Source organism: Saccoglossus kowalevskii, chromosome 20, assembly GCF_978046115.1.
Source record: "Saccoglossus kowalevskii chromosome 20, keSacKowa6.1, whole genome shotgun sequence".
Taxonomy (NCBI): Eukaryota; Metazoa; Hemichordata; class Enteropneusta; family Harrimaniidae; genus Saccoglossus; species Saccoglossus kowalevskii.
The window spans coordinates 14,257,819-14,273,687 of NC_140660.1; the positions used below are offsets into that span (position 1 = coordinate 14,257,819).

A 15,869-nucleotide genomic window follows, 5' to 3' on the forward strand; every position below is an offset into this window, starting at 1 on the left:
TTGGACGAAGAACGAGTTTGCCTGGAACTGGAATACAGTGGGGGATGCAGCGGGGGGGGGGGTGTCCCCCCAAACGCATGAAAATGCATTTGGATTACGCATAGCATCGTCCGAATTGCGGTCCGCGTCTTTGACCTATAGGCCTAGACACCCCCCCCCCCCTCCTATACATTTTGCTGGATCCGCCCCTGCTGGAATAGTAATGAAGTCCGATAGATAAGATGGCGCTTCATTGTGTAAAATCTTATATACAAACATTAAAACCTTAAAAACAATACGCTGAAAAACAGGTAATCAGGTAACCAGTGAAGATTTTGAAGAACAGGAGTTATGTGCTCATGTTTACGTGAAAGGGTAACCAATCGAGCTGCGGAATGTTGAGTACGTTGAAGGCGGTTAATCAGATAATCAGGAAGATGGATATATAGACTATTATAATAATCCAATCTAGAGATTATGAAAGCGTGAATTAACTGCTCAGTACTACTACGATTTAAAACATTTCTAATACGACCAATACGACTTAATTCATCAGAGACTGATTTACATACATTTAAAACTTGTTTATGGGATAAAGCAAAACTATCAATGTGAAACCCAAGATTCCTCACTAGATCAGAAAGATTGATTTCATCAGAACCGATGCAAAGGCATGATAAATGACCATGCTTACCATATTTTGAGTATATGTGTACCACTGCAGTTTATCTGTCATTCAAAACCAACCTGTTTAACACCATCCATTTCTGAATTTCATCAATGCACGCCTCAATCACAGGTTTCTTTTCAGCGTTTTTACACGTGATGTACAATTGTGTATCATTTGCATAGATCATGAAATTCAACAAATGTTTCCTCATGATATCTTCCAAGGGAGCAGAATAGAGAATGTTTACAGTAGCAGAAAATGTGACTGGGTGTTGGATGTTATCAAAGAAACTTTGTTTGCCATCAAAAAAGTCAAGAGGTCAAATGGCCATTTCAATCTAATTCGTAAAGTTTTAATTTTTGTAGTTGAGAAATTTTCTTTTTTGCATTTCAATCCGTCGAAAATATTATACATTCATGTTTAGGGGAGCTGAGGTGTATATTCCAACATGAATTAAATTCTTTTTGTTTCAACGAGTTCTCAATGGCAGCTAATTTACATATGCATTTCAAGGTTTCGCTGTGCGGGCGCGTACTCCCAGTGGGGTTGTTTTTTGCTATTTACAGAAGCGTAACAATGGAAAATTTGCATTCGAAAAAGTTTCTGAATTACGTCAGTTTCTACAAGAACGAGGAATAACTTGTTGTAATACACAAAAAGTCAGGCTGATTGAACTCGTGGAACTTGCAAATGAGTTAAAAGTTCGCCCTTTAGAGCCTGACGATCGCGAAACCTCGAGCAAGCGTCAACGTACAGCCCAGGACAAGAAATCTACCCCGACATTAGAAGATCCATATACTATCAAAACCTGGGAGAAAAACCTCCATTACATGCCATCATTCGAAACTGCAGATATATTTGCGTACTCAATACATCGATGTGACTGGACACTGTCCAGGTTAAATGAATATCGACTGACAATGATTTTCTTCTGTACAAAGATTGACATAATTTTTCCGTCAAGCTTCACCATGTTATAGAAACTGAACTTATTTACATCATGGCTGAGTGTGTTAGAGAAACATCCCCCCAAAAACCTTACCAATGCTGGTTTCTGGTTAAAACAAGTTCAGAAATAATTTCCGGTGGCTGTATTTGCGTTGCATAAGTCAGTTTTTTTATTAAGAACTAGACGCAACTACAAGCGTCACTGACTGAACATATGTTACACTTCCGCTCCTTGTCGACGTGACTTGAAATACATGCTATTAATAATCGCTTTAATGATTGTAACTAAAATAATTTCCATTGAAAATATAATAGAAAACATGGTTTATGCAAACTCTGTGTGGCACTACTATTTAGTATCCAGGATTTTGACTCGCGCCACAAAGTTCGCGCAACACAGGTCGGCACAGATGTTGCATGTATATGGGACATGCCGAGAAAGGAATCCACCCCCTGCAAATTGATAATATCGATATGAGATGAAATAAATCGCGTCCAGCCACGGCTAAACCAACATTGTCATCTTACAACCTAGGAAGAAAATCATGCCATGAAAACAACGAAGATTTAATCAAAGCTATTTACGATATTTCCTCTGTGAACTCATCATGGTACAACCACATGTTGGATCCAATGTTAAACTCAGTGACAGAACCATCAACAATTCCGGATTTAGGCAATAAATTCAAATCTGCAAGTGTTACTAATTTTATACAGTACATATGGCAAATGAACTCACTGTGTCCGACACTGAACTAATGACATCACTTTCACTAAATCAGCAAAATTCGTCACGTCGCATTGGTTTAAATATCGACATGGCCGTGTAACAGCCAGTATAGCTCACTGCGTGCTTCATATGCGAGAAACTAATAATCCAGACAACTACATCGCGAAAACAATACTAAGTACTCGCAATCAGCAAGTGCAGTCTCCGCACACCTAGATTTTGGCATCGAGAATGAACCTGTCGCACGCCAGTTATTATTTTGAGAAGTACCAGACGAGGCATAAAAACGCCGTTACGTTGGAAAGCACCGGATATTTTGTCAGATTTTTCTTTATGGCACTGGAAGAACAGCCAGGAGCGTTGCAATACCAATTTACCATTGTGATTATTGCGTCCTCGAAAATAAGTAAAGAAATTTTGCGTGCGTCAGCAATTAAACACCAAAGCTGTGGTTATTTTAACCCCACTCAGAGCCGTGACGTGCCGTGTTAAAACAAGCAAGCATTATAAATAAGTTTTGAATTATTATTGATCAGTACAATATATACAATGACGTCAGATTACCCGTGGACGTGGTTACGGTTAATTTATACATTTATACAACATATCTTACAAAATATGAAAGTTTTAAACCATCTTACCAATCACAACGACTTTATCATCGACACTAGTCCAGGGTACGTAAAGGCGGGTATTGAAACGCGCTCCTAAATCGGCCGTCACCAGAGACAAATCCCTACGCCTTGAATTTGAATCTAAAAATATTGATAAAAACGTGCTGTAAACACATTCATAGGTAATCGATATCTATTGTAGTATTTTTTAGTATTTCTGTTGTGTCACTGTACTTTTTTAAAGTATTGGAATATTCTGTACTAGAAACATCTTAATCGCCCACCTAAAATAAATGTAATCGTCTGTGAATACTTGAAACTGTTATTTATATGAATGACGCATGTTTAAACGCTATCACGTGATGCGTCCGTTGTCACGTGATATCACGTGATATACTGCTGAGTTTTATTGTCGGTGATTTCACTGACAGTAAAATGTAAATATGCAAAATTAACAAAAAGATATTTTGATTTCTTCTGAGGCTCATTATTATACGAAATAAATAAATTCAATTTAAATCGAGCTTTTGGGTATGTAGCAGACTACCCCTGATTCAACCGTCTGTATTAGCAGACGGCATTTTGTTTTTGATCATTTTTTGTAAACAAACATCTGCGCATGCGCAAAAATCGAGGTTACGAGAATGAGACACTAAGTTTTATTCTCCAACATGTTACCGCGTTCTGACCAATGACGATCTTGAACAAGAGATATAAAAACTAGTATTTCTCCCTCAAGTTATCAGGTCATTCAAATAGAGTGAGTGTGCTCGATATATGACGTCATTGTCTCTATGTCGGTTGCTGGCAGTGATAGTGCATTGCAATTAATGACGTAGTTTTTTCAGGTACCATTTACTTCAGATAAACAAACGTCTATATTTTGTAAATCAAATTCTATCGTAGAAAATACCTAGGATACCCAGGAAAAAATAAACTGTATTTTGTAAATCGAATTCTATCGTAGAAAATACCCAGGATACCCAGTAAAAAATAAACTGTATTTTGTTGTAAGGTCTGTTTTGTATCTCAGACAACTATATTATTTTAGTCTTTACATGAATTTACACACTGGTAGACTGAGAGACATTTCATTTATTGAGAACAAACAACAACCTTCGGAAAAGATGAAAAAGGTTACATTTCTTATGATATTCATTTTCAATCTGGTTATTAATACAGAAATTACAAATTCTCTTTTCTACTGCAGTGTGAGTATGTCTGCCTGTTTCTATTTTAAAGCGGGAGGGTCGTCGCCTGCGCACGCGCGGGAATTGAGTCCAAAGCGACGATAACAACACACGCTAAAAACGCAAAGGCTCATGGGTAGACGCTTGTTTGTAAACAATGACACGCTATGGCTATCTGACGCATGCGCAGGTGACGACTCCCCCGCTTTAAGGCAATGGTTCCCCTATCTGAATTTTGTCAGTTTGTCGCAGTTCAGTATTTTAGAGTTCAGTTAGGTAGCTTTCTAATTTAAACTCTGTTTTAAATAAGTTTATTTTTTGAGTGAGCATTTGGTCTGGAGTCATTATGAATTTCCTTTTTCCAAAAAAAGTGAAATGATTTTTTTATTTCATCATTGCTGTTTTGTAATTTTTGTGTTGTTATGATTTCATCCTTGTTCATTAACGATAAGTTATCTATATCTTTTAAATTTGATTCCATATTTTTAAACCATTCGCTTATCAGGTCTTTGTTGACTGTAAATACAGACAGTACGTCTGCTTCTTCAGCAGGGGACCAGGAGGTTGCATGGATTATGTTATTTACATGATCGATTGAATTCCTGATTGATAGATTGATTAATCGATCAATTTTTGGCTGATTTCCTCATCAGTAGGCTAAAATTATCGGATGATACGAGCACTGTAAACAAAGCACGGTTTCGCGAACTCGATATAAACATAAAACTAACTCACGCGTGACTATACCGTGAGGTGATGCACCTTTAGAACGGCATGTCAAATTTCCAGAGAGGGCGCTTTAAAAACGTCATTCTAAACAAGATCCGCCCACCAACTTGGTTTACTTGTGAGGCGATGGCTGAATAAATATAACAGAATTATACTTTGTTAATAAAAATAACTAATAGGGATAGGAAAAAACCGATAGAATAATTGAAACTTACATCACATGGATTATAATTTATGCCAATTTTATTCATAGTAAAATAAAATTTACGTATTATAGAAACGGCACTGAGGGAAATGTCAGTTTTCTAAAGCTGCAATTAAATGTTACTGTTATTGTATAGATGAGCTCTGAATAAAAAAAAAAAAAAAAAAAACTTTTCTAAAGTGTCTGTCGAGTTGACGGGTGAAAAAGACTGTATTTCATATGCCGGTATGTATTATTCACGTGAATGATTAATGTGCCATGAAGGGATCGACCATTTTACATCGTGGTGACTATAATATTTGTTTTCAAAAAGAATGAGAGATGTTGCAGAGAAAATATTTGACACAATCAAGAAAATGTAATAAGACACGGTGACAACATATTTCAGTGGTTACACTCTATCAGTCATACCCCCCCCCCCCCATGATTTCAAATGCTTGACCCCTAACCACCAAGTGATCATGATCACGATTTAACCAATTTTAACCACGACTGACATTAATCGAAGAGGTTTCGACCAATCAAATTGTCACCGTGAATCCGGGGGGAGTTGATACATAGGTGAGTAGGGAGGTGCCCCTGAGTGCTCAAAAATGTAATCATTTTTTATACCTGGATAGTGGCAAAATCTATACCCATATTTATACTAAAGTACCATTTCTGTCATCACTGTTTATTCCAAATAAAACAATTACCGTAATACGAACCCATAAGTATACCAAATCGGAAAAATATTGCCGATATTTATACCTATCTTGACCAGAAATAAGACCGATACAAAAAAACAAGACCCATTTCAAGTTCTATGTACCCCCCGGACCGTGAATACGCGTTTGGTCAGTTTGTCGCATATTCGGAGTTGCCGGTACCTTGATACAGCCATCGTCGCAAACTGCGACCCTTTTACGGCAACTGATTAGACTATGGGAAGTTTTTAGTCAAGCAGAAATAACTGCGGACAAAAAACAAGATACCCTGCCAAATCAGGTTCATAGCATATAACCACAGAAATTACAGAACGCCTCAGAGGCAAGGAATTGTATTCATTGTAATACCGGAACTATCGATAATGAAATACTAGTACATGCATTACTAGAATTTAACATCAAGTAATATCAGATACACGTTTTCATTTCTAAGATATAATCTCACAATATGATGAGAGCATTCTGAGATTACAAAAAAAAAAAAAGACAAATTTGAAAAAAATTATTAGATTCAAATGATATCTACATTATGAATATTCTTGCTAATTTTGTGAAATAAAATTTTCTGTTTTACAAAACATACGTCAGTGTCCATTTTATGTTGTTTGCGTAATTGACCTTTGATGTTATATTGCGTATATTTTCATTTTATGTCAAATAAAATATTCTTTTCTGGTTTATTCTATTCTACGCTCACCCATAAATGCTCACCCTTTGTCGTGTCTCACGCCCACTCGCGGATATTGAATAAACGCCCTCAAGTGGTGATGTGCAAATATTTTTATTATTCAAAATGGCGGCGCACATCGAGCGAGCATGTTTATTTTGATATTTTCACACTTCCGAGGTTTTTACCACTTTAAGACAGTATCAACTGAACTATTTTTAACACATCGTGCCTAATGTAGTATGATCATGTCTACTGACGATGTTGACGATTGTCAGCAAATTTCCATTGAAATACGACGATGTAAACAACAAACGGATGATGTTTCTCGAGTGACTGCGGGATTCACAAGACTGCAAGTGATCACGTTAGCCCTGAGTACAGTCCTGTAGGTTGGCCTTCTTCCGCTGATCATTCGGTCCCCACAGTCCTGAGAAGTCGCATAGACTGAGGATTCGACACCCGCCTACAAATTTATGGCGGCGAGCCTTTCTGCAGTTTTCATGATTGTAATCAGCCAAAACTTAGATCGATCAATCTAGCGAGCATAAATACCTTTTTTGTAGCGGAAAAATGAACCTACAGTACTGCAACCTTGACGAAAGCTAGTTTTACGCAACGAAACGACTTTTTGTTTACAAATGCGTCGCCATTTTGTTGTTCGAGATTACCAACAATGCTTTGCGTGACAACTCATTGAACAAAAGCGCATCGGCGTCAAAGTTGTGTCGTTTGGATTTTTTTGTAGGCCAACAAACATTGTATTTCTTAATTTTGTTGTTATTGTATGCCAATAAATGATAATTTAATATATTTAATGTCTTTTTCATGTACACAAATTACATTTAAAATTTCTATTTATAATTTAATTTTATAATAAGCATGTCATAATTTCCCAGCATTCCCTGGTTGCTAAGAGTTTATAATCATGGACGAGTTAAAATGCATTCATTGTAACTCAGAATTTCAAAAAAAGCTTAAAGGCTATAAACGGCAATCGATAGATGCCAAATTGCCTTCATTAGAAGATACTGCTGGTGATGTTTTGAAAAGAGAATACAATGTCATTGTCACACCAGGTAAAAAAAAATATCTGTGTTTGAATTGTTCTTTGAATTTGAAAAAAATTCAAAGTGCCAAAACACTCTACCAAAATTCTACAGGAATGTTTTTAAAAACTAAAAATAAGGAGGGCTATATTGCCCACAAAATCCTTTCACCACAGACACCTAGCACACCCCGGCCAGCGAAGAGAACCAAGATAAGCACACCAGTAAAGAAAAAAAGTGTTTCGGTTCGTAGATCAAATAATGTGGTAAGTTATTATTTATTACTATGTTTATTTTTATTGTCAACATGAAAGTTAATTATTTACAGATATAAATAAACTAGATATTATATATTGGCACAACATATATATGTATAGATGAAAATATTTTAAGTTTCTCAGTTCCTAAGTTAATAATTGTGATTTTATTTTTGCTTTGCAGTATTCATTCAGATCAACAGCAATCAAAGCCATTAAGCAATCAAAATATAAGTGGGCATTTAATGCCTTGATTAACAACAGTAAGGTAGCAAAAAATGCTTTCCATTCTGTCGTTTATGATTTAGTGAAGCGAGAAGTTTGGCGTTATTGCAAGGGAGAAAGGCTAACTTCCAGATTGGTAACGCTTGAAAATCTGGAAAAATTTGATTGGAAAGATGTGGTAAATGAAGTCAAAAACCTACTTCCAACTGTCTACCACACATTATCATCTTTGTTGACAACACGAAAATCAGAGCAACACGGAATTTTGTAAGTATCATTTTTTATTTAAGTGTCAAAATGTAGTGTATTATAATTTCAGTGTAATTATATAACATAATTTTCTAGAATAGTCTCCTATAGCTTCATTCACTTCAGATTTTATGGTACACTATGGGATGTATAAACAATACCATATTACAAGAGCATGGTGCGTATTAAACTCCTTTACATAATATGGAGTTACATGATGTAATGCTGTGATTTGCTGTTTTTGTTTTCACCCTATGAAATATTAGTGTTGTTTTTTAGGAAGAGGGCAAGTTTCCTGTTATAAATTCTTTTGTTAAATTTTTATTCAATTCTGTTTTTTTATGGTCAATTCCTAAATGCTCCAATGTTTCTAACATTCCACTATATTTTATATTTTAACTTATCTGAATTAATTTCATAATATTCTTCATTTGCCAAAAGGAAAGCCAATGGAAAATCTGGTCCATTAGCAGCGCAGTTTGGATCTATGGTATCTATAGGATTGCATATCAGAAAACCAAGAAAATTTAAATTCCTTGCTTCCGTAAATGCAGTGGAGATGTGGCGATGTGGATGTAGTGAAAGGGTATGTTTTACAAGTGGATGATATTGATATCATTGTTGACAAAGAGTAGCCCAACATAATGGTTTGAGTGAGACCATGTTGAGGTGATTTTCCATGGTAATTGGTATTCAGGTATTTTCTATAAATATAATATTAAATACTACCAAATCTTTTTTCATGCACAATTGATACTATAATGATAACAAATTTATACACTTTCAGCTTTTCCAGTGTTTCAGCAATATGGGGATAAGCTTGACAAAGGCTGGAGGCAGGGGAGTTGTTGACAGGCTAAGGGCCGGTTATGATAGGGAAATTCTTCTTTGGAAAGAAGAATAAGCATCAAAGGTAATACAACCCAAAGTACAAAAGTATAGGAGTGATGCTAAGGCACACAGACTATGAGTTGCAATTACTATACTATACTTCATTTCATGTTGATGCATTTTAGGCCAATAAAAACTATTCCTAGTCTTTTTAACCATTTATATATTTCATGTTAAATGTTCCCTTATAGATGTTTGTTATTTAATATATACATATTCAGTGTATTTAGATACATTTTTATTAATCTTACAGTTACAGCCAGCTCAAAATGCAGTATCAAATGTAGCCCGTCAACTATTCAGTGATACATGCAACATACAATTTGACAGTGACAGTTGGAGTTCTGATGCTGATACCAGCTTTGAAGAAATGACATTACAGTGTGGGCTAGATGTTGACACTGGTCATGGTGGTAGAAGTGGTGATACTGGTTATGGTACTACAGCTGGTTACACTGGTCCAAGTGGTGACATTGGTCACGGTTCCACAGTTGGTTACACTGGTCCAAGTGGTGACATTGATCACGGTTCTACAGTTGGTTACACTGGGCCAAGTGGTGACATTGGTCACGGTTCCACAGTTGGTTACGCTGGTCCAAGTGGTGACATTGGTCACGGTTCTACAGTTGGTTACACTGGTCCAAGTGGTGACATTGGTCACGGTTCTACAGTTGGTTACACTGGTCCAAGTGGTGACATTGGTCACGGTTCCACAGTTGGTTACACTGGTCCAAGTGGTGACATTGGTCACGGTTCCACAGTTGGTTACACTGGTCCAAGTGGTGACATTGGTCACGGTTCCACAGTTGGTTACACTGGTCCAAGTGGTGACATTGGTCACGGTTCTACAGTTGGTTACACTGGTCCAAGTGGTGACATTGGTCACGGTTCCACAGTTAGTTACACTGGTCCAAGTGGTGACATTAGTCACGGTTACACAGTTGGTTACACTGGTCCAAGTGGTGACATTAGTCACGGTTCCACAGTTGGTTACACTGGTCCAAGTGGTGACATTGGTCACGGTTCCACAGTTGGTTACACTGGTCCAAGTGGTGACATTGGTCACGGTTCCACAGTTGGTTACACTGGTCCAAGTGGTGACATTGGTCACGGTTCCACAGTTGGTTACACTGGTCCAAGTGGTGACATTGGTCACGGTTCTACAGTTGGTTACACTGGTCCAAGTGGTGACATTGGTCACGGTTCCACAGTTAGTTACACTGGTCCAAGTGGTGACATTAGTCACGGTTACACAGTTGGTTACACTGGTCCAAGTGGTGACATTAGTCACGGTTCCACAGTTGGTTACACTGGTCCAAGTGGTGACATTGGTCATGGTTCCACAGTTGGTTACACTGGTCCAAGTGGTGACATTGGTCACGGTTCTACAGTTGGTTACACTGGTCCAAGTGGTGACATCGGTCACGGTTCTACAGTTAGTTACACTGGTCCAAGTGGTGACATTGGTCACGGTTCTACAGTTAGTTACACTGATCCAAGTGGTGACATTGGTCACGGTTCTACAGTTGGTTACACTGGTCCAAGTTGTGACATTGGTCACGGTTCCACAGTTGGTTACACTGGTCCAAGTGGTGACATTGGTCACGGTTCCACAGTTGGTTACACTGGTACAAGTGGTGACATTGGTCACGGTTCTACAGTTGGTTACACTGGTCCAAGTGGTGACATTGGTCACGGTTCCACAGTTGGTTACACTGGTCCAAGTGGTGATATTGGTCACGGTTCTACAGCTGGTTACACTGGTCCAAGTGGTACAGGGTGTGATATTGATATAATTGAAATGGAAATATCTGAAACATCTCAAGTTAGGAAAAGTAAGTTATGATGCTGATTAATAACTGTACCTTTTAATAGTAATTAAAGTTAGTGGTTGTATCCCCACACATGTGTGAAATATGTTTGACAAACACTGAATTTTCTACAACAGAATGTGTTTTCTAAATTAATAGCATTTGTAACTGAGATTTTTTGAATTTGTTGCAAATACTGACTTTCACTCCTTGGCATCCAGTCATTTGAGAAATTGTCTATAGTGTAATATCGGTAGTGTTATTTTTTTTCTCATGTGTAAACAAACATCACCCTTTAAATTTGTATGTGCTCATTTTTTAATAACAGTCTTCTGAAATAATATTTTTTTTCTAGATCCAGGTTATTCACTGGCATGGGATAATGTTCAGATACAGAGTACTGCTCATTATCAATCCACTACTAATCAGAACAAAATGCTGATGTGGGCTAATGCCTATGCTGCAAAAAATAGAATATCTTACTCTCATGAAGAAGATAAAACCACAGTCAGTGCAAAAGACCTTTCATTCCAGATCTATATTCCATCACAGAGAATGATAGATTCACACAGAAAAAGAATGAAAACTATTGTTTCCAGAATAATTTGTGAAAACCTTTCTCACTTCAATAAATATTATTCTGACTGCGTAGAAGTCCATATTGAACATGAATATTCTGAGGAATCAGCTAAAAGAAGTGAACTGGTAAGTATAGTACAAAGTTTTGTGTGAATCAACTGTGTTTATACTGCTATGACAGCATTTTACCAAGTTACACAAATACATCAAATATGAATTGTACATAATTTGTTTTATCAAATTTCAAGGTAAACCTGGGAGTGATTCAAGAAAATCCTTCTTCTCTATCTGGTGTAATAGCCATATTGGACCATCTTTATACATATGTTCCTGTTAATGGTGATCAAACACATGTTTTAATGTGTCATGGTGATGGATTGAGTGTGGAAAGGCACATTGATGCTCATAGAACCCGGGCTGGATGCACAACAACAAAGGGAAGACTACAAGGACTGGAACCTGTTTCACAGGAGTTCCACAAAAGGGGTATTATCTTGCAAGTAAGTGTAATATTCTAGTGTTTGTCATATCAATATGTTTATGTAAATATTAAAATATTGGTCAACATCTATATAATTATAATTATATAACATCTATATAATCTATAATTATAGTTAAGGGTGTATAGGTAAAACACAGTGACACCAATTAATTATTACTCAAACTTTGTAATTTGTCTTTAATTACAGGACATCATGAATGAGTTTTTCCTTGGGAAAAGTGCGTCAAATAGAGGGACCTTGACTCACATCAAAAACAAATTTAGACATCGAAATGTCAAGAAGAAAGTAATGGATTCCTTCAACCATGTAGCAAACTTCCTATCATTTGTGACATCTGGCTTGGTTTGCCTTCTTGTTATGAAGAAACTTGATTTGTCTTCATTAAAAGGAAAGCCAGGAAATTCTGTATACAATGGCACCATTGAGGAGAGAACAGAGTTTCTTGACCAACTCGCCAATGAAGTTGTTGATGAAGTGTGGTTAATGAAAGACACGTCAGTACTAGAAGATATTGTTACAGGTACAGGTAGTGATGCAGGTGGTGATGGTTGTTTTAATGCAACTGGTGATAATGATGTAGGTGATGATTCTGGTATACATGAAGAGGAGGAGGAAGAGGAAGAGGACTACCCATACTGTTTATGTGGAGAAGGTAATAATACAAGTACTAATAATATTAAGCTTCATGGATAGAATACAATAAAAAAATACTACAAACTCACTAAATTATATTAGGTAATTTTTTTTGGATTACAATATTAGAATCCATATCTTGTTTGATCCATATGTCACAGAGCAAAATTTTGAGTAGTAGTGAGTAAATAATCTCGCCATAACAAACTGAAATTGCCAATTTTGACCTGATATTATTGTATCTCAAATAATTATCCGGTAACCATAATTATTTTTGGTATCCTGATTGTGTGAACTCATGCTAATGAAAATGTGACATAAACGTTCTGCTCATGTCTTTTTGAGTCTTTTTTGTCAACAAATCTATTGTTACTTCATGCTTCCAATATCATGTATTATAATACATACCCTGTTGGTTTCCTATATCTATATGTGTCTACATGTACTTTGATAAAAATGCATATTATTACATATTTTAAATGTTCAAGATATTGGAGGTATGATGGTTGAATGCTGTAATGGTGTAGGACTGACTGAAGACACAGTGCCTGTAGATGATGCAGATTGGTTTTGTTCAGAGACATGTTCAGGTACTTACACATATCATACATTGATCAAATTGATCTATTTGACATCTGCATCTTGGACATACATGGACAAATAATGTTCTCACATTTTGGTGTATATTTATGCACTTACAATGTATATTCTAATCATCAAAAGCAAGTATGGATCTCAGTCATGTATGGACAGTTTTCATTTAAACTTGGTTGATTGAATGGACATTTAAATCTTGTGCACATACGTTACTATGTTTTGCAGATCACATTTAAAATGGAACAATAGTGGCCGTGCCCTGTTTGGACTTACATATGTACTCCGAAAACAGGGATTTGTTCTTTGTGTGTCTGTCTGTGTATCCTCACATATATCCCAGCCTTGGCCAATAACATTTAACACACAGCTCAAAAAATTCTCACATATATGTACATATGAAATTCTGTATAAAAGTCAATTTTTATTTTCATGTTTTTTCATAGCACAAAAACTACCACGTACAACAGCATCCTGCTGTTGCAAGAACAGAAATCATGATCATGTACAGACTTATACTTGCGCCTTGTTGTGGCGTTGCCTTAGTGATTTGACAAGGAGGGATGCAATCAGAGAAAATGATGGGGAAGCAATGCTAGACCACTGGACATTTGACATGTTAGATTTCTGGGAAAGAAATCATAATAAATACATGATTCTAGGGCACAGGCTAATTGCAGGTGACATAACCCTTCTTAGTACAAATAAGATACCTAATAATGATACAAATACTGTAAAATCACACACTTTTGATCCGTTTACCAAGATCATAAATGTAAATTTATTACAAATTACAACTTTATTCCAAAAGCATTTAATTGTTACACAGGCGTTCATGGATGGCTACCAAAGAGATTGGCACATGACCTTGTTTGGAATCGCACAATTAATATACATGGAGGCGCAGGCAGAAACATTGGGATGGACCTGGGAACTGAGTTTCTCAATAATGAATTCAAAGGTGATAATATAACACTAACAGAGGCTGATTAAGTGTGTAGATCTCAAGATGTAAAAAAACAAAAATTATTATATTAAAACAGCAAATTCACATAAAATATCTGTATTCTACATATGTGCACCTCGTTCATGTTTCTCACAACAAAATTCTGGATATATGTCAGTTTTCAGTACTAATGTATTTTATTTACATATTGCACATTGCTCTATACATACAGATACATTGAAGAATTCACGAGGCCGCTATACAGACAAGCAGGTAGCCAGAATGAGCCAGATGGTTGGTAGCTTGGGTCAAGCACTTGGTAATCTATATCAGCACAAAGTAGCCAATACACATGTTGCCACATCTCAAGGTGGGAAATCAAGTTATAAAGCTGATATAAAAAAATTTGTGAAAGAATATAAAGCAGATAAATTATTTGATGTGATACCGGGCAGACAGCATGCCGCATTTCCTGGATATCACCTAGATACCACAGTAAAAAGGCCACAAGCTTTCATCAAACGCTTAACAAAGTATACAACTAAGCTGGAAAATTATAGGGAAAATTTGCCTCAACAATAAAACAGTTAGAGGTAAGTATAAAATATAGTCATATTTTGAGAGAAAACAAAAATAATTCCATGCTGTATTTGGTCAATGTACAGTCACACTCTGTATTATCTGTAGAAAACTTTTCACTGACCCCTGTAAACTTAGATTGTGTACAATTCATGAGAATTGTTATCCAATAGACTAATATCATAAGGAGAGAACTTAAAAATTGGGTATTTGGTTTAATGATTACCGTTACACATCATAACCTTCAGTGCTGGTATAGCTGCAGTGCTTCGATTTTTCATGATTTGCGGCCAGACTAGGGGATTTTACAATTTTTTATAGTGATCACAATAATTAATGTACTGTAGAATACTTTATTTTAGCTTGGAATTTATTTTCGCTATTTTCGCTGAAGGGATGATTCCGTGAAAATAAAATCCTATATTTCACATTAAACTCATCAAAAATCAGTGAAAATAAATTCCAAGCAAAACGCCCAAAAAGCCTTTTCAGCGAAAATTAATTCCAGTGAAAATAAAGTATTCTACAGTATTCTGCATATAATACAAAGTGTGAATGCAACTTTATCTAATTTAACACTGCTTTTGTTGTTGGCAGGTAGCCAGAATGAGCCAGATGGTTGGTAGCTTGGGTCAGGCACTTGGTAATCTATATCAGCACAAAGTAGCCGATACACATGTTGCCACATCTCAAGGTGGGAAATCAAGTTATAAAGCTGATATAAAAAAATTTGTGAAAGAATATAAAGCAGATAAATTATTTGATGTGATATCGGGCAGACAGCATGCCGCATTTCCTGGATATCACCTAGATACCACAGTAAAAAGGCCACAAGCTTTCATCAAACGCTTGACAAAGTATACAACTAAGCTGGAAAATTATAGGGAAAATTTGCCTCAACAATAAAACAGTTAGAGGTAAGTATAAAATATAGTCATATTTTGAGAGAAAACAAAAATAATTCCATGCTGTATTTGGTCAGTGTACAGTCACACTCTGTATTATCTGTAGAAAACTTTTCACTGATCCCTGTAAACTTAGATTGTGTACAATTCATGAGAATTGTTATCCAATAGACTAATATCATAAGGAGAGAACTTAAAAAATGGGTATT

At 36.2% G+C, this 15,869-nt stretch overlaps 1 protein-coding gene across 1 annotated transcript; it reads left to right on the plus strand.

The window, feature by feature from the left end:
• The first annotated feature begins 7,367 nt into the window (after nucleotides 1-7,367).
• LOC102803909 (uncharacterized) lies at nucleotides 7,368-15,722 on the plus strand. The gene is made up of 15 exons (XM_085494390.1): nucleotides 7,368-7,754; nucleotides 7,930-8,237; nucleotides 8,661-8,805; nucleotides 9,007-9,081; nucleotides 9,364-9,577; nucleotides 10,322-10,455; nucleotides 10,762-10,945; nucleotides 11,277-11,626; nucleotides 11,749-12,000; nucleotides 12,190-12,655; nucleotides 13,125-13,226; nucleotides 13,677-13,910; nucleotides 14,060-14,191; nucleotides 14,409-14,769; nucleotides 15,353-15,722. Exons 1-14 carry the CDS (start codon nucleotides 7,368-7,370, stop codon nucleotides 14,756-14,758), a joined length of 3,333 nt encoding a protein of 1,110 aa, XP_085350516.1. The 3' UTR covers nucleotides 14,759-14,769; nucleotides 15,353-15,722.
• Nucleotides 15,723-15,869: the final 147 nt, after the last annotated feature.

Excerpts from the sequence above, each read along its gene's own strand:
- LOC102803909 (XM_085494390.1), top strand. The coding sequence starts at position 7,368 with ATGGACGAGTTAAAATGCATTCATTGTAACTCAGAATTTCAAAAAAAG. Across the intron at positions 10,456-10,761 it reads ACATTGGTCATGGTTCCACA|GGTTCTACAGTTGGTTACAC; the intron begins GTTGGTTACACT and ends GACATTGGTCAC. Across the intron at positions 12,001-12,189 it reads AAAGGGGTATTATCTTGCAA|GACATCATGAATGAGTTTTT; the intron begins GTAAGTGTAATA and ends CTTTAATTACAG.